A 26538-nucleotide genomic window follows, 5' to 3' on the forward strand; every position below is an offset into this window, starting at 1 on the left:
AAAAACAAAGTAATAATTGGATTGACATGCCACTGTGTGAGTTGCTTAAACAAAGACATAGAGACATATTGAGAGCATTAAAATGAGAGAATACATACAAACTTAATGACAACTATAATTACGAAACAATAGTAGAAACTTCACCTGCAGCCATGAGGAAAAGTTGGTCATCGCAGTGTATTATGAAGGGATTGTGTGGGCAGATTCTTGGCTAGAGTTGACAGCTTCATGAGCCTGATCATAAACACAACATGAACTTTGTGTGGCTTGTGTGTTTTGTTTTTTTCTTTGCACAAGCCAAATGGCTTCAGAGGACAGCAGGTCCCATAAGCCAAGAAACTGCTGGTCATTGGCTATTTTACATACTTGCAATTACACATAATGAAACCTTTGATGAATACAGTGACACTCATATCAGTTTAGATAAACAGCACATTAGAGTTTGCACTATTAACTTGGGTTGTTTTGAAGTTGCCAGATTTGAATGAGATCCAACAGTTTTTGTTAAAACTACAGTAAGTTTGTTTTTTAAATAGTTGTCAGTTTGACTGACGTAAGGCCCATAAAGGTTCTATATGGTCTGCAGTAACCTGATCTCCCTTATACTTGGGTTTATGTGAATTTGTTTTTGTTTATTGTTGCAACCAGAAATAATTAAGCATAAAACACATAATACTATATTGCTAAACTGGACACTGGAGCTGTATAAAGCATGAGCAGAGAAAAAGTGAATACAAAACAAATCTCAATGTTTTTTAAACAAATCACAAAATCATTTTTTTTCTGTATCATACACACTTAATCTGCATCAATCTCCTGTCTGCTGTCCAGTCCACAATTTGATAGAGGGAGGGAAGAACACGTGGTTAGTCCCTCAATAACATGCTGTCATAGAACCTAATGAGCTCCTTGATTATCTTCCCCAGGGAGCATGTAAACCCATGTACTCCGTAAAATAACCATTTCTATTTTTACCCTAGTGGACAAAAACCTGCTGATTGAAGATCTTGGGGTAATTGTCCGTGGTGCATCTCAGACATGGATACCCCAGAGCTTGATTTGAAGATTTTTAACCTCTTGATGAAAATATCCTGTGTCCCAGATTTACTCCACTGCCCATCTCCAGTGACTATGAAAAACTACTCTCAAATGATGCATAACATGCACCAATTGAACTGTTTCAGTATTGTGCTGTCAAGCAGCTTCTACAGTGACCTCATCGCATAAAAGATGAGGAGGGGAGAGGTGTGCTTTGTTACCTGGGCTACCCTCCTACACTACATCATCAGTAATCAACCTCAAAAATCTTTGCAGCCCGCCCACATTCGAGGTCTGTTCTGAACGTGATTTGTACTGACAAACTCAAGGAAACAGTAATACGTGGCCTAAGTCTGGCTGTGTTTGTTTAGCCGCTGTACAGAGCTCAGTGCAAACAAGCAGGTTTTGCCAAGTGATGGGTGGCATGTACTGTAAACTGACTGTAAACAGTTTGAGTGTGTTCATGTGTGGTCATGGCTTCAGTGGATTGGCAGGCTGGGTCTGGATAAACTGCTGCATTCTTTTGGCTGTTACTTTATCTTTGCATTGGATGAGGATGAGTCCCCACATTCTCATGCGTAATGGGTCAGTTGTGCTCATCCTGTAGACTCACACACACACACAGACATACCAAACCTTAGAGTCATACCACCTGATTACCCACTACACATGCTGTGGAGTCTCCAAAGCCCAGAGTGGGATTTGTTGAATGGCTAAACAGGGAAGGGAGTGTTCAGACACAAAGGTGTGAACAGCAACGAGGAGACCTAGCCGATTCTGTTTCACTATGTCATCATGTAAAGGAGCCCCAGTGTGTGCCTCCAGTTCACCCTCTCCTCAACTAGGTCCTCTCGCCTTTCAGCTGTCCTCAATGGGCTGTGGGAATTTCTCACCACGATCCAGTTAGCTCCATTACAAAGAACTCTGTGGCCTGTTTGAAAGCGCTCTTCCTTACACATATGCACAAGCGTGCAAAGGACTCCAACAACATCCATTATAAGGATGTATGAAAGGGAAACTGAAAATGACAAGCTGTCTCAAGTGGACTGATTCTGTGCAATTTGTATGATATGATCTGAAGCTGTCAACACAGAAGACACTAAAATTGTTTCTTAATTGTCTTGATGCTTTTTACTGGCTTTTGGACTAAAAAAATATGTTCTTCTGTGCACCAGAACTCAATCAGTAGTTTGTTTTGGTTTTTGTTTTGTTTTTTTACTTCATGTCAATTACAGCCCATTGCTTCATATCAGTTACAACGCACTCCAAAAGAATATTTAGGTTTAGAGACCAGAATCTAAACCTTCCCACTAAGTTGTTTGTTTCCATTCTGCAGTCAAAGCTTTCATGGCTTTGTCATGTGGAAATGACACCCAGCTCCAGGTCTTTAAGCTGCCTCACACTTTTCCTTCTCTCTCACAAGATTCTGTGCACTTTTTTCCTCCAGATGACACAGCCGGGTCACTAGTGTTCTTCTGTTTGTCTCTAGCAAGCATAGAAGACGGGAAGGGGTTGATGTTTGCATATTTGACAGCCTGCCTCTAGGATATGTGCCCTCCCCGGAGTTCAAGAGCAGCACACATGCATACACATACAGTGGGCTCCGAAGGGAATCTTAATGCGATTTCCACCAGGGAGGGCCAAACCTGTTTATGAATATTGATAGTCTGGCTGCTGAGCATTGGGTCAGCTGTGGGGCTGCAGAACTTCCAACCTGTCTAAATGTATTTACCACACCTCATTACCAAGATAATATTAGGCAACAGTCACCCAGTGCTGGTGGCTCTCCATTGCTGCCAGCTAGACACTTAGTAAAAGTGTTGTTGGTGCCCACTGGCAGATATTTGACAAAAGCCTACGTAAATGTATATATCCACATTTGTGAAATTAAAAAAAACCATCAACATGCTGTTTTTCCTTCCTAGTAACATTTTTTTTCTTTTCACAATGAGCAAATAGCAATCAAGTGTGCTCAGAGCAAGCCAGTGATATCACCCACATCTCTCTTGTCTTTACCAATATCCAGTTTCTCTTCATGCTTGGCAACATCTCCATATGTAACACAAACAGCAAGAGACAAGTGTAGATATACACATTCAGGCCAAGTATTAGGCTTTAGGGATAACATTTTGTAAAGCCTTCTGACTAAATATTAAATGAAGATATAGTCATTTCAACAAATGCTATTTATGTTTGCTAAATCCATAATATTTATTCTTTTCTGATTTATACTTTCTAGACAGTAACATTGAGATTTATATAGCCACAGAACAAGCAGTCCCCCCGGCCAATGTTGCTAAGCTCTCTGTTTCTAAACTAGTGGTGTTATTGATCTTGGACTGCAGTTTCAAACCCAATTCCATTCAGCCAGCTCTGTGGACATTTCAGCTTCGTCATTTGGTCAGACCCTAAGGTTTACTCTAAGGCATGAATGGATCTCTGTGTTGTTCTCGTAGCTTTTGGACCAAACCATCAGCAGCTGGGTTTCAAGGCAACACCCTGGTCTGACTCCCTCAGTATGAACTGTTTTTTGATAAAAATCCTTCTCTGATACTGTCATGACTCTTGTTTCTTTAAATTCCATACAGAGTCAGTGTTTTCCACAGGATTTTGAGACTATGTTGGGTGGACCCCAAACATGCTAAGGGAGTCCTGGGGCGTGCTTCCCCTAAGAAGCTAAATGGAACAGTCAGGTGCATTTTGAGAGCAAAATTAACAGTTCACCCCAAATGTTCAGGAGTGTGATGCATCTCACCTCATAAAGGATCTTTGTTTTACACGCAGCGGTGCTTATGCTAAAGTCTGATTTTCCACTGATTTGCAGAGAGCACACACCTGACAACAGCTTCAATTTGGCTTTCTGCAGTCCTGGAGAGAGCTGATCAGACCTGCAAGATTAGTGCCACCTAACACAAGAACTGCTAACATTAGTTGAAGTAGTTGCCACAGTCTAGATAATTGAGACACACTGAAAAACTACTTAAGGCCAAAACACACAACACACTGGAGTGGGATTTAATTTGATGCATTAAAGGATTTGCTTCTTCTTAACTGTCTAAATTGCAAAATCCGAATCAGAGCTTTGTCTGCTATCACTGAAACACCAGCACCAGCAGTTCTCTGGAGTTATTACTGTAATATAAGCTGTGCATTTTTCCTTGGACACACCTGCATATGTTTGCCATGCCAGTCAACAAGCTAGAGTAATGGCAGCAAACACTACTCAATAGCTCTTACACATTGGTGAGATCAAGACAATACTAAACCTGTCACTACAATGAATGAGGATGGTTATGTTTTGTTTTTTCCAGACAAGCCCCTTTACATGATGAACACAATCTAAAAACATTAGGCATGAATACTTTACAGCATTTTTAATTGACTGTAGTCAATTGTGCCGAAATTGAATGAAAAATTTAATGTACAGTACAAATATGCAAATATCCACAGTAAAGTCACCACACTTATAGACGACCATCACACATATAAGAACCTGAAAGGAGGATATTGATGAAGCCATGGTGTCCTTTGATCTCACTTCCCTCTTCACCGGCATCCCCACCACCGATGCCCTGACAGTTTCACCAATGACTTTGTCATCAATAACTCAGAGCTCTACATTGGAGAAACCAAACAGCCTCTACACAAGAGGATGGGCCAGCACAGGAGAAGCAACACCTCAGGACCAGAATCAGCAGAGCACCTACACCTGAAGGACAAAGGACACTTGTTTGAGGATGACAATGTACACATTTTGGACAGAAAAGACAGTTGGTTCAAGAGAGGAGTACTTGAAGCCATTTATAGTCACATGGAGAACCCTTCTCTCAACAGAGGAGAAGCCCTCAGGAACAACCCGTTTCCCATTTTTCATGCTGCCCTTTCATCCATCCCCAGGAAGATTAAGACCACTTCACACATCCGCCAAGAGGGCCACACGTAGCAACTCCCATGTTTGGGGTTTAGGGAGTTAGGGTCGTAATTGTTACATCTTGATGACTCCCACCTCCCACCTTAACGAGACTATCAGGGTGGAACAAAGGCCTACTCTGGAGGATATCACTGGGGTCACCAGCCACATTATTCAGACTGAAGAAGCTGCTTGAATAAGTAGCGAAATGTTTCTAACCAAGAAAAAAGAACTCCAGTTGACATTATTCAATCTTCGGACAATATAGAATGTACTACAATAATTTTGACTGGGAAATTTGACTTTTGGCAGATGGCGGGATGGTTTGGGATGTTTAGTTAACAGGACTGGTAATCGCTGTAAACAATTCAGAAAAGCTGTAAGAAAGCACTATGTGTCTACATGTACCATAAGTCATACCATAAACTATCTTTTAGCAACAACTGCGGTTTAGTAGAGGTGCTCAGGCATTCTCGTGTTTTTTAAGCATTCAGAGTTCAATATTTAATTGCTTTTTATTATTTTTATTACTTTTTGTTGTAGGTGCATAGCTATGCCTTGTGTTAGGATCTTGATAAATGGTCACTTATGTAGTGCTTTTCTACCTATTGGCACTCAAAGTCACTTCTCACTGCTTCTTATTCACCTATTTGCACTCACAGTCACACACACAGACACACACACACACACACACACACACACACACACACACACATATACACTGATGAGGCAGTTGCTATAGAGCTGACCAACACTCAGCAGGAGCAACTAAGTCAGGGTGTCTTGCTTAAGGACAGTTTGACATGTGACCGGAGGAGCCGGGGATTGAACCGCGAGATTGGTGGGCGACCGCTCTACTTTCCTGAGCCACAGTCTTGCCAGCATATTCTAACAAATATTTCTATTTTTGAATCTTTTTTGTCTTTTTTTGTTTACGTAGACACAAAATTTGATTTGTCCAGTAAAAACAAAACAATTTAAAAAAAAAATTTGCCTATATCATCCATTCCCAGAAGCACGACCTTTCATGGTAATGCTTTTATACCACTACTGGCCATTAATCTTTACAAAAGCTGGTATGTGCAGTGTCCTGAGAGAATATTATACAGTTTGCCATATAAAACTTGTATGGCTGTGCTTTGATGGTCTCTGGTAGCTTGGATTTACTACTTATGAACTAACTTATTAACTAACTTAAACTAATCTCCAAATTTAAAAAAGATTTCTATGATATCTATTTATTAACATGCAGCTGCAAGTGTATGTGTGTTTGCATGTGTCTGTGTTTGTCTGAAAAGTAGAGTGGTTGTCGTAGCACCAAAGTGGAAAGAAAACAGATGTCAGCTTGTGCAGCCAGTGTGTGTGACAGAGGGGCCTCTGAGATATATGCTGGACGTGCGGCATGATGCTCCTCTGCTGTTCAGTAATATAGGTTAAATAAACTCTTTGGGACAAGAGTTGACTTGCCGCAACATCACTCAACTGTTGGAAGAACTATTTCTGGCACCAGAGTTGAAGTTTATAGGTGGCCTTGTGAGTTTTTTTTCAGCAGAGGCGATGTTATCACCTATAATATAGTACTGTGGTATAAAGCGGGAATATTCAAAGCCAAATTTAGATGTGGGTCTACTAAAGAGAGATAGATAAAGACCATGGGAGTATGTAATAGTGTATCTAAAGTGCTCTGTTGCCTCATTATTTCCAGAGGTTTTAAGTACACATTTCTTGCCAGTCTCATATCTTTCCACACACCTTACATATTAGTGCACATGCCTGTTATAAGGGAAGGATGCCCATTGTGTGTCCAGATGATTAATTGTCCCAAGAGTGAGGGGGAGTAGAAATGTGTCACGGTCAAAGTATGTAGACTTCAGACCTCTCCTGTAGGTGATATTTCTTCTTCTCCAGATGGCATTCGAACATGGAAATTCTTCATACTTCATGGTCTCCACTGGACTAATACACACAATATTGTGGTTCTGTACAATTTTGGAGGTTGTTTGCGGTGAATGATACAGCAACTATTCTCTTTTTTTGCAGCTGAGATATCAACATGGCTTGACCACCCCAGACCTGCAGCAGACACTACCCAATCTGAAAAACTTTCTGGAACATGGCCTGCTGGTCCGATGGTAAGAATTAAAAAGACACTTTAGATACCAAATGTTTCATCGAAGGCCATAAAATCCTGGCAGATGTTGAAGTACAGTATATGAATGTTGAGGCAAATTCATTGGTTTTACCTGTAGACATTTGGGTTAAGGATCAGAAGACTGATATGGACGAGTCTGCACTTAAAGAGCTTTTCTACCTTACCAGACAAAGCACTTAACAATGTTTCTTCTTAAGCCAGTTTCAGACATGAACTCTAAAAGAATGTCAGGAGGATATGGTCCTCACATTCCCTGGAGTTTCCCTTTCAGACATGTAACCAACATCGGGAGATAGACAGTGCGAGATGCGTTCTCACTTGTGCAGGGCGGGACATGATGCAAAAACAAAGCTTTGGAAATCACAGTGTTTTGCTTTATAGTCTGGTCATATAACACAGAATCTGATGCTAGTCCTTGTATTTGTTTAATGTTTTCCAGGTCTGCCCTTACCGACAGAAGTTCACAAATTTTGTTGTCATTCCCGTTCGATGTTGCAGTTGCGTTAGTTCTTCACCTTCGGTTGTTTGTATTTGCCTGGTTTTGTGGCAGTCTCAAGAAATGGATGACATCAACAAATCCACTTACTCATGGTGAATCCTCTGGAGTATTACCTCCTCTATTCAAAAATGAGCTCGGGTGGAGATAATCCGGACTTTGCACTAGGGAGCTGGCTGGGTATATTCCGGATAATGTCAGGGCCAACAGACATGGGTGTTTGCGTTCACACATACACCCACCCCAGAGAAAGTCTCGAAAATGTCTGAATTCCAGTGCATGTCTGAAAGGGGCTTTATTCACCTATACACCCACACACCAATGACAGCAGAGCTGCCCTGCAAGGAGCTAGCCAATGCGTAAAAACATAATCTGATTGCAGTGGGTCTTAAGAATTAGGCAAATAAATCCTCGTACAAGCAACAACATATTGAATTTTTTTATTTTTTCTCCCTGTTGAAAAAATAAAATTTTGGGCATTGAGGATTTTGGGCATTTGCTTATGCTCTTAAGGTCCTGCCACAGCGCTTTAATTGGGTTGAGGTCTGGGCTTTGACTAGGCTGTTTCAAAACCTTAACCTTTATTATTATTTTAACGTTTATTTTTCAGCCATTCTGATGTAGATTTACACGTCTGCTTTGGACAAATGTCCTGTGACATGACTCAAGTTTGAATGAGCTTTAGCTATCGGACAGATGGCCTTGCCTCTACAATACTCTGGTATAGAGCATTCATGGTCCAGTCAAGGACTTCAAGGTATCCAGGTCCTGTGGCTGTAAAACAAGCCCAAATGATCAACCGTCCACTGCCGGGCTTGGTAGTGATTTTGAGATGTCTTGGCTGAAATACGCCATTCGGTTTTAGCCAAACATGGCTGGACAACTCCACTTTGGTCTCATCCGTCCATAGGACAATGTTTCAGAAGTCTTGGTTTGTTAAGATGTAGTTTTGCAAAACTCAGTTGTGCTTTATGTTTTTTCCTTAGACAGAAGAGGCTTTCTCCGGGCAACCCTTCCAAACAATCTGTACTTGTTCAGCTGTCATGGAAAACCATTTACATGCTCAGTGAGGCTTGTAGGGCCTGAGAGGGAGCACCTGGTTTTTTTTTGTTTTGTTTTTGTTTGTTTTTATTTCTCTGAGCATTGCGTGGTCTGACCCGTGAATGTGCTAGGACATCCTCTCCTGGGAAGATTGGCAACTGCCCTGAATGCTACTGTATGTGAATAATCTTGTAGAATGTTGAACTTTAAATAGTTTGGAAATAGTTTTATAAACCTTTCCAGATTGATATAGCCTTGGACAAGCAATAATTGCTTGTCCAAGGCCATTGCTTATTTCTTTCCCTGTTTGCGTTGACTTATAAAACCTGAATGGCCCAGACCAGCAAACTGCCAAAACCTCTGCTTTTATAGAGGTCTGCACACCTGCTAATAATCAATTATTCAATGGTTGATGATTAGCATCACCTGGGATTAACTTACCCTTTTAAATCCCATTGAAACAGTAATGGCTTACTTAGTATTGCCAACATGTTTTATTCTGTTTGGTGTTAAAGTAAATAATGGCATTTTGAACAAAGTTATATGTTGTTGTTCGTCTGGGGTTGTACTTGACTAACATCATGACCCACTATGATCACATGATGTTTCCTGTTTTTACACCTTTAAAACATAGAATGTAAAGAGAGGGTACTAACTTTTGCATATGACCATATTTACCCAGGTGTGTCCTGTAAGATAGTTCTAAATGCCTACTCTTGGATTTAGCTTTTATTTGGCAAAATCCAAAAAGACTGTTGTTAAAATATGATCAATTAACATGAAAACCAGCTTGGAATTTGCAGAAACGTACAGAGATTAACAAGATTAACATCTACGAAAGTGATGGAAAGGCCAAAGTGTGGTGGAAGAATAGATTTGTTCTTGATCCAAACCATACAAGCTGATCTGCAAAGCATGGTTACGGTGTAAATAATAATAACACAATGCAATGATCTGCAAATACTATCAACCCACATTTTATTCACAATAGAACATAAACAACACGCTAGATGTTGAAACTGAGAAATGTTTCCATTTCATCGAAGAGGGGCAACAAAAGGCTGGAAAAGTAATTGCCGCAAATCAAAAACGAATGGAGGAGCATTTGACAACTAATTAGGTTAATTGACAACAAGTCAGTAACATGACTGGGTATAAAAGGAGCATTTCCGAGACGCAGAGCTTCTCAAATGTAAAGATGGGCAGAGGTTTACCAATCTGTGACATTGACGATCCCACCATCTACAGTATATTATATCATCAAAATATTCAGAGAATCAGGAGGAATTTCTGTGCACAAGGGACAATACCGAAGGTCAAAACTCCATGCATGTGATTTCTGGGCCCTCAAGCAGCTCTGAGCTCAAAAACGCTTCAAGAAATCACTGTCTGTGAACACAGTTCACTGTGCAACCCACAAATGTAAGTTAAAGCAGCATCATGCAAAGAAGAAGTCATAAGTGACGATCCAGAAACATCACCCTGTTCTCTGGGCCAAAGCTTAAAATAGTTTTGGGCAAAATGGAGAAATGTTCTATGCTCAGATGAATTAAAATTTGAAGTTCTTTTTGGAAACCATGGACACCCAAAAAGTGGGACAACATTACTTTTCTAAATCTCTTGAAACTGGTCTCCTCACTTCCCAGATGTTTACAGACAGCTGTTAAGAGGGGATGCTACACAATGGTAAACATCACCCTCTTTTTTTGAGATGCGTTGCTGCCATAAAAATCGAAATGAGCTAATATTTTCCATGAAATGTTCAAATTTTTCAGTTTCAACATGTGATATGTTGTTTATGTTCTATTGGAAATAAAATATGGGTTGATGAGATTTGCAAATCATTTTGCAAATCTCAAGCATTTTGTTTTTATTTACATTTGACTCAACCTTCCAACTTTTTTGGAATTGGGGTTGTACATAGAAATATTTTGTCTGCCAATGTATAGAGAATTGCATTAAAAGTAAGTTGGAAGAGCTTCATTATGCAGCAAGAAACTTACTGCATTTATATGCACTTAAGTAACCAAGTTTCTAAGAGAAACCAGCTTTCTTGGGCAATCGCGGAACAAATTGACCTGCACTTAAGAAACCCGTTTAGATTCTTCTCCACCTCTGACTTATTTTGGAAGCATTGCTCACATATGTTACCTCTACGGTGATAGAAAATGCTGTTTTCTGACTTCTTTTTCAGTTAAACTCCTATTTGAAATGAGGCGGTATCACTATGTTAACAACCTCTCTTTTTAAATTAGCCTTTAACTCAACTGCTTGCCCTGTCTGGAGTCATTTGTGTCATCTTGATCTTGTGTTAAAATAGCCATCTTTTTTTTTTTTTTTTTTTATTAATAATGATTTTATTTCATTTATTTATTCTCAGCTTAATCAAAACAGGGGTCAAACCACCCACCGACATAACAGACAACATTAAATCAAATTCTAACACACCACAATCCTGACCCAGAACGCAAACTGAAAGATGCATTCTGGAAAAATGATATTAAATAGACAGCTCAAAATAATAGCTCACAAGTGGGATTGGTTTATAACTTGGGCATTTTTTTTTGCAATTTATCACATCTCTCTAACACTACAGTTATGAGAGTTTGGTCAGTAAACTAAACATTCTGTGAAATTACTTCTCACTAAATGTACTTTTTTTTATATCTAACATCCAGGCATAAACATCATCTTGTTCATACACTACACTAAAGGTATAGGATTGGTATCAAGTTAGTGACATAATTATTTCTATGATAACTTTGTAGTAAGACTGCTGATCTGTAACATTGAGTGGAAGAGTTCAATTTGTTCAATTTGACTCAGTGTCTCAGGTAAAAGTTAGAAATGCTATATTTGGCCTTTTTAACCTTAACCTGGGCCTTTACCTCTGCCCATCATTAGTAGCTCCACATTTAGAAAAACAGCTGCCGATGAGATTTTGAGTAGCCCATTAAATGTCCTGGTAAAGTGGAATGATTAGATCTCTGCCTCTCTCCTTCTACAGACTTATGGCCTGTAAGTAACCCTTTACTAAAACCTGGGAGTTGGTCTACTATAGGCTTCAGCTCCATGGTCCTATAAAAGAGAATGCTGTCTTTGATCTCTACCCCTCTCCCAGGGTCAGCGAGGGGGAAATGTGTATTACACACATTAATTGAATAATCTCTTGTTTTGAAAGGAAAGAAGCCATGAAAAGCCAGAGCTCTCAAATCAATCCTCCATCGCCCTTCTACTCCTAAATGAGAAGTGGAAGGGCCCAAAGATAGAGGAGATGAAAGCACTTACCCTGAAGCTATGTTTATTTGTGTGTACACGTTTATGGACGTTTTGGTAGAAATCTAACTTTTCCAGAGTGACGCTGCTGTTTGACAACAAGACAGGAACAAAAGCTGTTGTGTGCTGAGTCAGGAGTCCTCACAACAGAATTAAGACTTATTTAAGCAGCTTAAAAAAACGTATGTAGTGCATTTAAATTTATTCATCCATATTGTGATGCAATGTGGAGATCTACCATTGAGATGATAAGAAACATCTCAATGCCTCAATATGTAACATAACCATTTCAAAATCACTTTTTAAAGTACACTAATTAGTAATAATGTGTTTGGCTTCTTTATCATACCCACAGCATGACCACATTTTTTAATTCTGCAATATGGAACTGTGGAGTCCTGTCCTACAGACTTATGTATTTTGAGAACTGCCTAATGCGCTACAGCATTCTGGTAATATGTCCATGGGTATTCTTAGCTTTCCTAAACAGGGTGGACTTGACACAAAGGGGATGTTTGAGGAAGCAAGGATAAGAAAAAGCACTACAAAATAGTATGAAACTCACTTGTTTGCCAAAACTTTGCAATGTTTTATGTTTTTTTTTCCTCATTTGTGGTTGGTAAGAACGCTGGGATTACATCAAACTGTCACCATCAAGTGACTTTTCAGCGTGTCGGTGAATAAAATGCAGAGCCATATGTGTTTAAAATCTTGTAATATTGCTTATCGACATCATTGTTTGGTTTCTGACATTTGGTCCAGTAATCACTTCGGCTTGTAAACATGTATTTCTGTTCATGGGGAGGACTCGGACCAGGGCTGGTAGTTTAGACAGTGATCTAAAAGTGAGTTTTGCAACAGAGATTTGCACAAATCTCATTTCTTTACTACAAATGTGAAGCAGCTATGAAACCTGTAAAATTACCTGATGGCAATTTATAATTTTTTATAACTTTTCTAGCTTAAGACAATTCAGCGCAGGTTTACATCTTGACTCCAGAAGATTCCATCATGTCAGTTACAGTTACTTATTTGATTGAAATCATGTTAATAATTTAAGCTGAACTGAATATTTTTAACCACAGCTTCCAATATGTAGATCAAGTAGCTCCTGAAAAATAGGGCATTTTGGATTATTAAGTACATTTTTATCATAATGTAGGGGTGAAACAATTGGCAAAGTTCACAGTAAGGTTCAGATCACACTTCTGGAGTCACATTTATTGGTTTGGTATATTTTTGGTAAGCAAGGGCGGCGTTGGCAAAGTCAATATGCGTTTCATTGATTTGGCTACAAGGTTAACAACTGTTTGCCTTAAAGGTCAGGATAGGAGCGTACAATATTCACTAAAAGTTAAAGATATTTGTTCATGCTACAGTGATATATCATAAAAGTAGGGCATTTGAAGGACGCCTTCACTGATTTTGAACTTGCTTCTTTTGGTTTTAATTTCGGTAGTACATGTAGATAAATGCCAGAGGGAATTAAACTTCCCTCTGACTTCCCCATATGAAAATATCTCTTTACTTCTAGATTAAAAAATTCCTCCAGATGACATCACTTGAAAGGAGACTTCAGTTCAGATTATGTTGTTGTGTGCTCATACTTTGGAGTTTGCAATCATGGTCAACCTGCTGTTTCACAGCTCCCCCAGATGACATAATCTAATGATGACAAACTCCTCTGGGTGATTCAATTAAATTTAAGTCAATTTTATTTATATTGCACCAATTCACAACAAACATCAGGTGACAGTGGAGAGGAAAAACTCTGTCTAATGAAGAAAACCCCCAGCAGAACCAGGCTCAGGGTGGGAGGCCATATGCCTTCACCGGTTGGGGTGAGTGGAAAGTGGAGAAAGAAAAGAAAAGAGCAACATCAAAACATTGGGCAGGTTAGTAGTAGTAGAAGAGGAGAGAGGGATGAGAGGAGGGAAGGAGCTCAGTGCATCGGGGGATGGTTCCCCCAGCAGTCTAAGCCTATAGCAGCTTAACTATAATTAAGTATAAGCTTTATCAAAGAGGAAGGTTTTAAGCCTGGTCTTAAAAGTGGAGAGGGTGTCTGCTTCCTGAATCTGAACTGGGAGCTGGTTCAGGAGAGGAGCTTGATAGCTAAAGGCTCTGCCTCCCATTCTAACTTTGGAAATTCTGGGAACCACAAGTAGGCCTGCATTTTGAGACCGAACTGGTCTACTGGGATATGGAACTATGAGGTCTTTTATATATGATGGAGCCTGACCATTTACAGCTTTATATTTAAGAAGCAGGGTTTGAAATTCTATTCTAGATTTTATGGGAAGCCAATGGAGAGAAGCTAGTGAAGGTGAAATATAATCTGTCTTGCTATTTCAAGTCAGCACTGTTGCTGCAGCATTTTGGATTAATTGCAGGGTCTTTAGGGAGTAACTGGGGCATCCTGAAAGTAGGGAATTACAGTAGCTTAATGAGGTCAATGGGTAAAAAGCAGTCTAAGAGGGATTGGGGCCTTATTGATGATTCTAGTACTGATGTGCATGAAGATCTATTAATTATATTTTGGGGGGAGGATTTATTCTCTAATAGCTACAATTTTATTCATAAAAGTCATGAAGTCATTGCTGCTCAGAGTTATGGGATTACTAGGCTCAACAGAAATATGGCTCTTAGTCAGCCTGGCTACAGTGTTGATAAGAAACCACTTATTGTCCTCTATTAGTGATGAATAATATGCTGTTCTGGCTTTACGGAGGAGTTTTTTCTCCATTTTAAAACCTTTTCCAAGCCAGGTGTAATGCCACTTCCTTTCTAACTTTCTTGTTGCGTGATTTAAGTTGCGAGCTTGTGAGTTTGCCTTGTTTTTCAAAGGGGGAAAAGTATCACGTATTGTACGTAGTGAGGCTGCAGAATTATCAACAAGATAATCAACTTGTACAGGAGTAAAGTAACAGTGGCTACTCTCTTTTGTATTGACACATGGTGAAGGGAATGATGAAAGAACCCTAAATTTGTTCAAAACATTTTCATTTGATTGACATATTGTTCGTGCTGCAAAGTTTCAGTAAGACAAAATAAATGAAATTGACGATCGCTTATTAAGTCATTTACTAACAAAGTTTTAGCGAAAGAGATCTGATATTTAATAATCCACATTTAAATGTTTGGGGGTTATGTTCTGTAGTAGTCTTAACTTTTATTAAGTTATCATGATTAACTTCACTTGTGTTCATTTTTGGTTTATGTAATTTACTTGGTCGTCGAACAGACACAGTCTTTATATGTATTTGGGAATTTTGGCAGGGGGGCTGCTGTAAGGTCATACCATTATCACTAAAGGAAGCAGAGGAAAACTAAACGTGAGACACACTGAGCAAGTGAAAAAAGGAGAGACAGAGAGAGACAAGGACGCCTATTAAATTATAGAACAAATGAGAGTAAGTCACCTAAGCTTTTCTGCATTTTATATATTTGCATAAATTGTTTTATTCACAAACTAAATAATACATGTAAAGGTGATTTAAAAAAATAAATTGTAAAAAAAACAAAACAAACAAATATTCCCACTGACACTACTACATTCCTGAGAGTTTGATCAGGGACCACCTGCAGTGCCTCCATGCACCACCAGGGTGTCACAAACATCTGGTTGAAAACCTAATGAGTTGTACAGTGCTTGCACACAGTTGCTGTTTCATCCACCATCACTGACCACAGCAGACCAGTCTTGCCATTTTCAAAACTGAGTGAAAGCTGAAATCAGTGCTTAATCCATGCCACTTTCATCAGGTTATTGCTGCAATGTGCAAAGCTTTATCCCCAGTGAATTTAGATTTTTTTAAATTGCATGTTTTCACCTAATTACAATAAACACGTTTCAAACGGGACAAGAGAACCGAACAGTGAACTGGAAGTACTTGAACTAGCCAATGTTAAAAGAACCCCCCCAAAAATGGGTTGTGTCACCATCTCTTCATAATCTTGCCATATACATTTTTGTCAATAATAATTTCTATGACTAAAAAAATGCATTCATTAGAGTGCAGACCGCCACCAAAGATGTCCCATGACTCTTATTAAGCATAGTTCAAGTAATAGCTGCTGCATATATAAATTTAACCCTATAAAAGCTTAAGTGAGATTTAAAAACACTAATAAATACTGGGAAAAATAAAACTATTAACAAACATAACCTATAATTTAATTGAGCATAAAAATAAACATAAATGCTGTGGCTATAAGCACTTCATGGTGATGAAGCTCAAAACAAGGAGTAGCTTGCACAAGCTGTGGAAAATTAAAGTAGACTGAATGCAAATGCTTAGAACACCTCGTTTGTGACAGTGCTCTTCACTGAGCATGTTTTCTAGTTGAGAGTTTAGTTTTATGCCATGATATTATTTTAGTATCTGTATCGAGATATTTTGGCAGGTATCCTCATCGTTGTCATAATTTGATATCGTGACCTATGTACTTCTAGGCAAACTTAAAGCCTTCACTGAGGGTGAAGAGGTGCCTGTTTCAAAGTGCCCAGTAATATAGAGAATATGTGCTGATTTTCCCTCACACACTGTTGCACCACCACCCGTCCACAATGACCCCCCCCCATATCAGATCCAGTTTTTGTTTCCCACTATTTTGAAAAACCCTAAATTCAGATACAGTTTCCAGCACTGGGACCCAGATTATGAAATATGGATGTATAAAAATGCTGCATGGCTGCTGCAGGTGATTATTCTGTGTGAGAGAGGTTAATGTGCTACCTCTGTCCCTTCTTGCCACCTCTCTCTCTCTTGCTCTACGTCTACCTCTCTACCTCCCATGCATCCATACTGGGACAATGTGGATATGACCAAGGGGACTGTTTCTAGAAAATATTTGGAAAGGCTACTTCATTCATACAACAATAGTTCAGCATGCAAAGTGTAAAGACCAAGAGAATCTTGGAAATGAGAACCATTGGAAAATCTGCAGTGCAGGAGTTCAGGAATGTTTTTTGTACAGTGTGCTATATGATGCTCTTCTGGCAAGCTGCTGATCATATCTCTACACATTTCCAAACAGCGCTGTCTTAGAAACACATCATAACATGTCACTATATATAAGTCCAGCTTTGCTGAAAAATGGAAAAAATTGTCTTTTCTTCTTTTTTTAATCTTTCTGAAGGATTAGAAACAACAGGAAAAAAGGTGGATCTATTACCAAGAGGGAGACAGAGACAGTACCAAAGACCAGTGCTTTGGGAACTGCAGTTCGCTGAGATCAAAGCAGACACATTCAACATGCTCCCATTTGCCGCTCCACATCCGTTTAAGGGCCTGGCAAAGGTTCACAGGACCTTAATCCCACTCGGGTGCCTGGGAGCAGGGCTACGTACACAGAGGCAGGCAAGGTGTGGCAGAGCGCCTGACCAGGCAAATGGAACACTTCAGATGGAGGATTTAAACCCCCCCAAAGACCCAAACCACCATCAACCCACCACCCACCGTCTTGTGTTACTGCACATGATGTTACATGATAAACCCAAAGGATTGATATTTAGTCAATGTCAACCTCGTCAATAAAAGCTAAAAGGGTAATATTTAAAATGTATATACCATAAATTTGCAAGGTACATTAAGCTTGACAGATCCCTTTTGTATTTAGTATATCTCCAATAATGGATGATGATTAGCAGGATAAATCAGGCATATTTCCTTTTTCCCCATTTATGTGATCCTTTGCAAAAGTACATTGGTTCTTCTAGCACCACTTGGGAATAAAAAGGTTCACAGGACCTTAATCCCACTCAAGACCCTGGGAGCAGGGCTACGGCTATTTCCATTCAATTTCAATTCAATTCTCCCTCTTTCATCCAAACCATTATTTAACCGAACACAAAAAACTTGCTATACCACAATAGTGTATTTATTGTCAAAATAAAGGTTTACATTTAAAAGGCAGAGATCAACAGCCTACTGTAGGTCCCCAACCTTGCCTAGCAGTTAGTTGACATAGCACCCAAACCCAGTGTCTCTCCCTGCAGATGGTGGGCACAGAGGTGGCTCAGTGCAGCTCTTTTGGGGTTGAGAGACCCTACTAGGGACTTTCACCTCTGACTACACAGCTCCCGGAATCACAGGGACACACAAGCCCATCTACAACTTTCAGATCACAAATGCATGCAGCAGAAATGAGTTTCTGGGAAAGACCCAGAACATGCTGGAGAAATTATACATCTCATCTGCCTTTAGAAGGCCTTGAAATTCCCCAGACAGAGCTGGAAAACATTGTTCTTTGCTTAGCCTACTTCCATCACAGCCCAACTTTGGATAAGCTGCTGAAAATGGATATATGGCAGGATGGAGATAAATCCTTAAATAAGTCCTTAAATCTTCGAAAATTTCTAAAATGATATACAATATAGCAGGATATAATATAACTTTAATAGTATACGCAGAGGAAACAGCCAGCCTTGGTCTGCCTAAAAAGAATAAACAAGTTGTTATGTTTTGGAGGAAATAATTATTGCTATTTATATCTATTTATATCTATTTCTTATGTCAGTGTATTGACATGTGGTACACATCTAATAATGGACTGTTAAGCAGTGTAAGTGTGTTGTCAGCTTCTTGATTATCTTGCTCATGCGGTGATGTGGTGATTCCCTCTTTTCAAAGACTGGGCAGTCAGTAAAGTCTGTTTAGAACAAAAAGAAAACTTCCACCATAGTGCATATCAAATTTTTAGTAATGTTTGCTCTTGTTGTTTCACAGGGATTTCCCTAAACCACATCAAACAACCAAATCTTATCTGCCATTGTTTGTTTTGGACCAAAATCACGGCTCCTCAGCAGGATTTGGATATGAAGAAGGACATGTTGTTAAGCCTGTTTAGGGGATTGGACCTGGCTTACCGAATTCCTGAGTCGAGCTGAAGTATGCCAGGTTTGATATTAGCAGTGGAAAGGAAGAGAGCAGGCAAGAAGCTTTTGAGGAGTGAAGCCTATTTCTGGCTCAACATATCAAGTCTTCTACATGACGATTTAGACAGAGGCCTCTTAGCACCATTTACAGTATGCTGTGAAGTTGCCGGCAGAATAATGTAGCAGAGTGGGGCCCAATGACTTTTTAAAACTTACTGTTGGACTATTACATACCTGCTTATTATACATTCCAGGCCTTTTTTCTGCAAGTATGGTATATCGGGGTGCTATGATGAATTCACTTTGCGTATTATGAATGCGTTACACAGTGTCTACACTGAAAGTGTAACACAGTGCAACGCAGTTCCCAGTTAAATTCTTGTTTGTTCTTTTTTCCGTGAGGGTTTGTGTCCCCAATAACTGCTTGTTAAGGGCAAACAGAGGTGAATGAAAAAGAAAAAGAAGACATTAGATGAGAGAAATTTGTTGTTGTCTTAGTTCTGAATTTCTCTTGTGATTCTGGAAAGTGTAGCCACAGTAGGTTACTGCTGCTGCCTTACCTTTGTGAGAAAACCTCTTGAATCAGCAGATTTCATTGCCTTGATAATTATTAGTTTTTCTAAATATTATTGCTTGCTATTGGTATTTCATTGCTCTAGGTAGGGTCCTTTTTACTCATTTTTATCTAATCCCATCTCCACCAAGTTTTATTGATTTTAAACAGCTTTTTTGCAAAACAAAAAGATATGCAGGTGACCCACACTAACCACTGTAGATGGAACAGCTAAATAAAGTGCATACAGTATTTCACAAGGAAGTGGCCGCATCTCCCAACAGATGACATGGCAGGATGCGACTTCACATTCTCTATTGCTGTTCTTCCAAAATTGAATAGCAAGTTACTGCATAAAGTAACTTTATTAAAATCCCTAAGCCTGATGAGAGGCCTGAGCCACTTCTACTTCAACGGATATTTAAACCCAGTCATTGGTCTATAGTTATGCTAAGAGCTCTGTGAGGTTATATGATGGCACAGTGATAAAATTCTGCCTTTAGCATGCTGTCGTGCCCTCATTAACATGATGTTAAGCACTGGCAATATTCACAATGTTTATGGTACTAAGTCAAAATTTAAACTCTGGGGACAATGCAATCCTGCTTAAAAAAAAAAGAAACACTACCTGCACAAATGATTAATATGAGGGTAGGACCGATTCAGAAAGGCAACAGTAAATGTTTATTAGGAATATAAAAAAATCTAATGCAGTGCACTAAGAATGGTAACAAGAGGCAAAGTTAGCTCATGCAGTGTGAGTTTTTGTGCTTATTCTGTAGCGACATTGTATGAGTTCCAGCATTTCTAAACAACTTTAGGAAATGTTTTCAGCAGTATTTTCTTCCCAGCACACATGGTTACGGTTGCTATATTTGTAGCCTAATTACCTGCATTAAAAACATGTCATCAGTGTAACAGTTAAAATGTAAAAAAAAAAAACGTTATGACCGTTAGAGGTTTGTTGGGCTAAAGTTGTCAGTGACACACCCCATCTCCCCAGGTACTCATAAAGCTACAGCACTGTATGACACAAATAATAGAACAAATGCAGGCTGAACCAACACACCGAGTGAAACAAAATAACACTGCCTAAAGACAGTCCTCATCATACAGAAACAAAAGGGGGGGGGTGATTTTGTGCCAGTGTCATTTATACATTTGTTTGTGGCATAGATGACCTTTTCAAATAAGGGAAAATGGATTATATGAGAGAAGCAGATGGAGGGAAGAATGGAAGAAACTGACTGATAATAATTAAAATTAAAGCCATCTAATCAAGCATTGCCAGAGGGGCATCGCTTAGTCCAAGTTAAAAAAAAAGTGGTAGTCACTTATTAGCCTATAAATGATGCATGGAAACTTTAAACTTTTCACTGAGCACCGGTTGTGTCCTGTTTCCTAACCTGTATTGTGTTTCAATATTTTCCACTTACTTAAATGTTAATTTATTTCTCATGATATCTGTCTTTTTTCCTTTCCACCAAATCAGGTTTGGAATTTTTAGACTGACATTTAGAAAGCCCATCATGGTTCCATATGGAAAGTCGCAGATAAGTGTCAGACATTGCAAATCAATGCTTTGTTGCAGAGTTAACCATATGCTTGTTAGCGAAGAGTAGGCCAAAGCCTTATTTTTATTTTTTTTTTTAAATGACATGTTTTGATGGACATGTACTGCCAAGTACAGCACAGTCCATCTCTTGTTCTTTCTCTCAGGTCTTTATGCGATGTCTTTATTGTCTTAACCCTGACCCAAGTTGACTGTATAACATATACATCTGTGTGCCTCCAATTAGCTTAAGTGTTAGCCATAGTATTTACAGGTTGTTACCATAAGCAGTTATATACAGTAAGTACCATCTGACAGTGGATGGTTCTCATTTAATATAACAGGCACTTTGAAGTTTGTCTTAAAACTAGACAGGCCTATGCACATGTCTCAACAGATTGTCCTGCTGGTGAACCCTGTCAGGACCACCTCAGCAGGGTGCCTGCATGGGTCAAGGTTGCGTCCTTTTTACATGTTCTCCTGCGCTTGGTGTTGCAACTATCCATCAGACTGCAAACTAGTACACAATACGTGCGCGTGTCAACCAGCACTCTCATCACTCTCATCACTGATTTGTAAGTGCTGCTGTTTTAAGTAAGACCTCCTTAGCAAGTGCTGAGAAGGAAAGATAATTTACAAGCTCATCTATTATGGCTGCATGTCCAGCTGAACAAGTCGAGATTTGTCCTCAACTTTTAAACCAACAGATGTAAATCTCCAAAGAGTACAGGGAGGCTCTTCTTAACCTTTGACCTCAACAATACAGTGCCTCAGCTCCTGAGATAGAGGACTGGTCACGTTAAGCAGACCTCTAAGTAGTCCTGTGAATTATACATGGCCTTAGCTCTTGGAAGAGGCGGTGAGGCCCCCATTTAAGTAAATTTATGGCTCTAGTACTGGCGCAGGGCGGGGTGTCCCAGATCCAGAGTCTGTTATCTGTTATGAAGGAGAATGTCTGACATACTTGGGTGGACGCCTACTGCGCTCTTCGACTCAGCAGAACGTAACTGTAGTCTCACAGGCAGCACAAATGTTTTTGGAATGTTGTAAGGTGGCGTGATTTACAAAGAGCTGCAGCTGTCTTTCTCCTGCATCAGGGGAAAAGAGCTGGTTGCCTTGGTTGGAGGGTTGATGATGTGATCAATGGAGAACCAGTTCCAAAAAGGACCTGAGGTCTCTTTTTTGCCCCCCCTTGGAACATTTCCATTCAAGTTGGCTTTAGAGAATAATCCTACTCTAATAAATTGATTACAGTCTAAAGCTTTCATCATTTTGTTCTTTCTCATTTAATGTCTCTCTTTTTCTTCCTCACAGTGACCGACACCATGTATCTAGCTCCATTCCGGTGCCGACCAAGTCCCAGCTCAGCGTGTCTGCTGCCTCGGAGATAGGCTGCCACATTAGTTCCCCAGACCGAGGCCTGAGGAAAAGGGCGAGCTCAGACACAGATGAGCTGAAGTACAAGCATAACGCTCCACCCAGTTATAACAGACCCATGGGTGAAGAGCAGCTCCCAGTTGGCGTGTCACCACCCTCGCCTTCACCCAAACATATGTCCTCCTCTCTTGATGCCAGCATGGCCTCACTTAACCTGGTCAAGGATACAAAGGCTAGTGAGGAGGTAGAACAGAAAGAAGACAAGGAGCAGGATGGGGAGGCGGCAGTGGAGGTGGAGCGATGCAGAAGCTCTGACCGTGAGATTGAAGTGGATAAAGAAGAGACTGAAGAGCAACTATGGAGCGGCACAGCGGCAACTAACTCTTTGACAGTGCAGGAAACTGGCGAGGAAACAGTGGCCACTGTTCAGCACGCAGGCACCATGAATGGCTCTTTGGTTCCAGGACCAGCACCTGTTGACCTTGTCCCAGAACTGCGCTGCTCTGTGGAGCAAGCTGAGGAAATAATGGGCACAGAAGCCACCGGTTTAGGCCTGGGCATGGGATTAGGGATAGGGTTAGGGCTAGCAGATGGGGCCCGACTGGAAGACTATCGCTGCATCCCAGTGGACCACGCAGTAGCTGTGGAGTGTGACGAACAGGTGCTGGGTGAGCTGGACGTGGCTGGTTTTGAAGAGTTCTCTAGGCGCATCTATGCACTAAATGAGAACATGTCCAGCTTTCGAAGACCACGCAAGAACTCTGATAAGTGAGAGAATCTAAGGAGAGAGCGAGAGGGGCACAAAAGAAGTTGCACAGGAGGATTGGACAAATGCAAGACAGGAAGATGAACTGAGAGGACAATGGTGTGGATCTCTTTGCCTAACCACAGCATCAAAAATCATAGAAGCTTTTCTGAAATAACGACCAATTTGCACTTATTATAAATATTTCCATAATAACCTTTCAAATGAAGTACCTTTAAAAGTGGGAGTACTGGAACAGTAAGCTCAACTCACATTTTTGATGCTAGCATCAATCACAATATTACTGGGATTTAACTGACAGTTAATGTTGTCTGTTGTTCCATGCCAAGGATCGTTACTGTAAAATTAAATTATTACTGTATCATTAGCATGTTGGTTACACTTCATTTGTAATCAATACTGCAAAAAAATCCCTAACGTCATCATCTCTCAATCACTTTTAACATCCACACCCAGAGTGCAGCCTTGGGACACCAAGTTTTTGAGTGCATCAGCTCCAAACTCCTTTCCTTATCCCTATACCTCAAGTTTCACTTGAACAAGAAAGATTTTTGCTTGTGTCTTATTGGTAGTTCTTTTCTTGAGTTGTTATCAGAATAGATTGTAAGTTTAATCAAAGTTGATCATCTTCTATCCTAGAGCCTGCTGTCCCAGTACTTGCACCTTTGATTGTACAAGCAAATGTTGACATGCTTCCTGTTCAGGGTGCATGGCAGTATGTGTGTGCACGTAGGAGGGCTTCACATTAGCATGCAACCACAAGCACACAATCACAGTTAAAGGCTTCAAGTAATCTCACCAGGGACCTTTGAACTCAGCAGGGTTTTGCTATTACAAAGTGAGGTGGGATCTGGAACCAGTAGCCCAATCAAAGACTCTCCAACTGTGACACGCTGCATCTCTTCTGCTTCAACAGCTCAACACGCTCATCATTCTCCACACAGAGTTGAGATCTCTTCTTCAGGTCTTAAGTTGAGAATCCCAAAAGTGGAAGGTTTGAGCTCACAGCACATGGCAGGGATACAGTGCAATTGTTTTTCAGTCCATCTCTATGTTCTCTTTTTTTTCTTTCTTTTTTCTATTAACCTCAATGTAATGTCGACTGATTGTCATATTCAGTAGACCAAAAATTTTATTCTGTGTCTTGGAATGTGTGACTCAGGCTCTCGTCTAAGTGTTATGTGCAAATGTCTCAATCCCATTGTCAGTGATTTTGTCCCCTGTCTCCCTGTGCCGAATGCTTGCACTGGTATTCAATTTTTTCATTATTTAATTCTTTCAATTGTGTGTGCTTCATTTCAAATGAAATCCATTTAAGTTTTATTTTCCCCTGTCACATGAGTTGTAACTCATTTATATTGACTGATATCATAAGCAGTGTGTGGGTTTTGAAGTGGACAGCTGCTTTGCCTCTCCTGCCATGACATAGATGGGCTCTATACCAGCAGCTCACTTTGTTTCTGATTCAGTACTGTGGTTGCAGACTGTTGAGAAGTATTGTATTTAAAACTAATAGATGAACCATATTAGATCGTTTCCATAAACTCTATACAGTTCAGTACAGTAAGTCATCATGTACATATACTTTTGTATGGAATTTGTTTTGTTTTGTTATTAAAGACTTGCAGTCCAATGGCATGGATCTACATAACCCCCTTTAAAATCATTTTTACTGCCTAAGTTTGTATATGAGTTTCACTGGGAGGTAATTATAGCCATGAAGTTGTTGTGTTTGAAACATTTAGAAAAATGGACAGAAGTCCGGTATCTCAGGTCTGTAAGGAGCTGGTTTGGCTTAATGGGTTTGGTTCACTTCATGGACTTTTATCACAATCTGGCACACTGTATTGAAAATTTGCCATTTACATTTGAATTTATTTATCATTAACAGCTTCGCTTTGCTCATGTATCGTCTTCTAAAAGAGCCCATAAAGTTAACAGTACTGCTCTGTACACAGCAACACGGTAATGACAAGAGGTCCAATCAGGAGAAATGTGTTGCATTACCATTGAGGCTGGATCATCACTGGATTTTATGTTATGGTCATCTTTGCCACAAATGATATGTCTATGGGTTTATTACAACATTATTTCATCGGTCATTAAAGCACAGCAGATAGAATCCAGGTGCTTCTTCCATTGAATCGGCTCAAACACGTGAGTCTCGTACTGTAGATGCTGGCTCTTGATCATTTGTATTTTTTTTTTTTTTTTTTGGAGTAATATCCATTTTATTCAATATTTTGCTTTTAAAAATAGTTTTAGTTTGTTGGCCACAGAAAACCCAACCTTTTTACATTCATTTGACACAGCTGTGAGAACCACAGACCTCACATATCCATACACCTGTGGGGGTAAAACATTCTGGTGATATTACTGTGTCAGTTTGTTGTCGAGGCCCCAGGTAACTTATTATTGTGGTCACATTAAACACAGAAAAACAGTAAGTGAAAGCATTTGAACCACACTGAGTGCTTCAAATTCACATCACCCCTCAGGAGCTATGGGCAGATTATGGCCGGCTACCATCAATATATTTTAGCCCATTAGTCATGGAAATAAAGCTTTCTCTTTCAGATCACCTGTTGGACTTTTCCTAATCTTCCCCATTAGGAATCCCACTAACACAGATGATTGCTGAATGTCCGTTTGAATCTGTTTCCACATTCACATAAAGCAGTTTCCTGCTCTTCAATCCCATAAGCTCCATGTGTCACTCTGCAGGCTGTCTACTCTCACAGCTAAGCTCCTACAGGTGTCTGAAAGCCTCAAACCTAAGCCCTCTGGGAATGACATATCCTTCAGGCAGAGACAGGACACTTGCGCCATCATGGAGGACAGACGTTTTTGAAGCACTGCATGTGAGCCCATGTGCCTTTGTGCAGGTGCACAGCTTGAAACACTAATACATTGCAGGTCATTATTGCATTTGAAAGTTTATGAGAACAAGAACCCAGTCATTGAAACTGAGAATAAGCAGACCTTATTTCCCTGCTCAAAAAGCCATCTTCATGTTTTTAGGCTGAGTGCTCACTTTAGAGTCCAGTGCTGCTGCAGTGTATAGTCTGCTGTACTGGTCATCATCACAGGCACCTCACAAAGTACACACCAGTCAAACCAGCTCAGCTGGGCTGTCTAAGTCCACATCTCTGGGCTTTTGTATGTGAATTTGTGTGACAGTAATGAATGAACCTTTACGCTCTGTCTTTATCCCAAAGCAATGTCCTCATTAACTGTGCATAGTGATTTAAACAATCAGCAAAATTGTCCAATCCTTCTCAACACTTACACTGCTCTGCACAATTCATCACTGAATAAACAGTGTGCACAGGGAGCAGAGTAGCTGCAGGCTATCAACACCTCACGTATACAGCAGCCATATCATCTGGCAGGTCAAAGTCACTCGCTATACCCTTGTCATTCTTAGGTCTCAGTGACACTTTATACTCTTGTCATGACCTGGTCTCTGTCATACTGCAGGTCTCCTCTCTTTGTTACTG

At 40.0% G+C, this 26538-nt stretch overlaps 1 protein-coding gene across 2 annotated transcripts in view; it reads left to right on the forward strand.

The window, feature by feature from the left end:
• The window catches only part of uvrag (UV radiation resistance associated gene), an 88934-nt gene extending 64254 nt beyond the window's left edge, over window positions 1-24680 (forward strand). For both annotated transcript variants that reach the window (XM_067494317.1, XM_067494318.1), the window contains exons 14-15: window positions 6989-7080; window positions 22210-24680. In XM_067494317.1, the coding sequence (XP_067350418.1) occupies window positions 6989-7080; window positions 22210-23044 (927 nt within the window). In that variant the 3' untranslated portion in view covers window positions 23045-24680. The remainder of the gene's footprint in view (window positions 1-6988; window positions 7081-22209) is intronic.
• The last annotated feature ends 1858 nt before the right edge of the window (window positions 24681-26538 follow it).

This window comes from Channa argus, chromosome 24 (genome assembly GCF_033026475.1).
Source record: "Channa argus isolate prfri chromosome 24, Channa argus male v1.0, whole genome shotgun sequence".
NCBI lineage: Eukaryota > Metazoa > Chordata > Actinopteri > Anabantiformes > Channidae > Channa > Channa argus.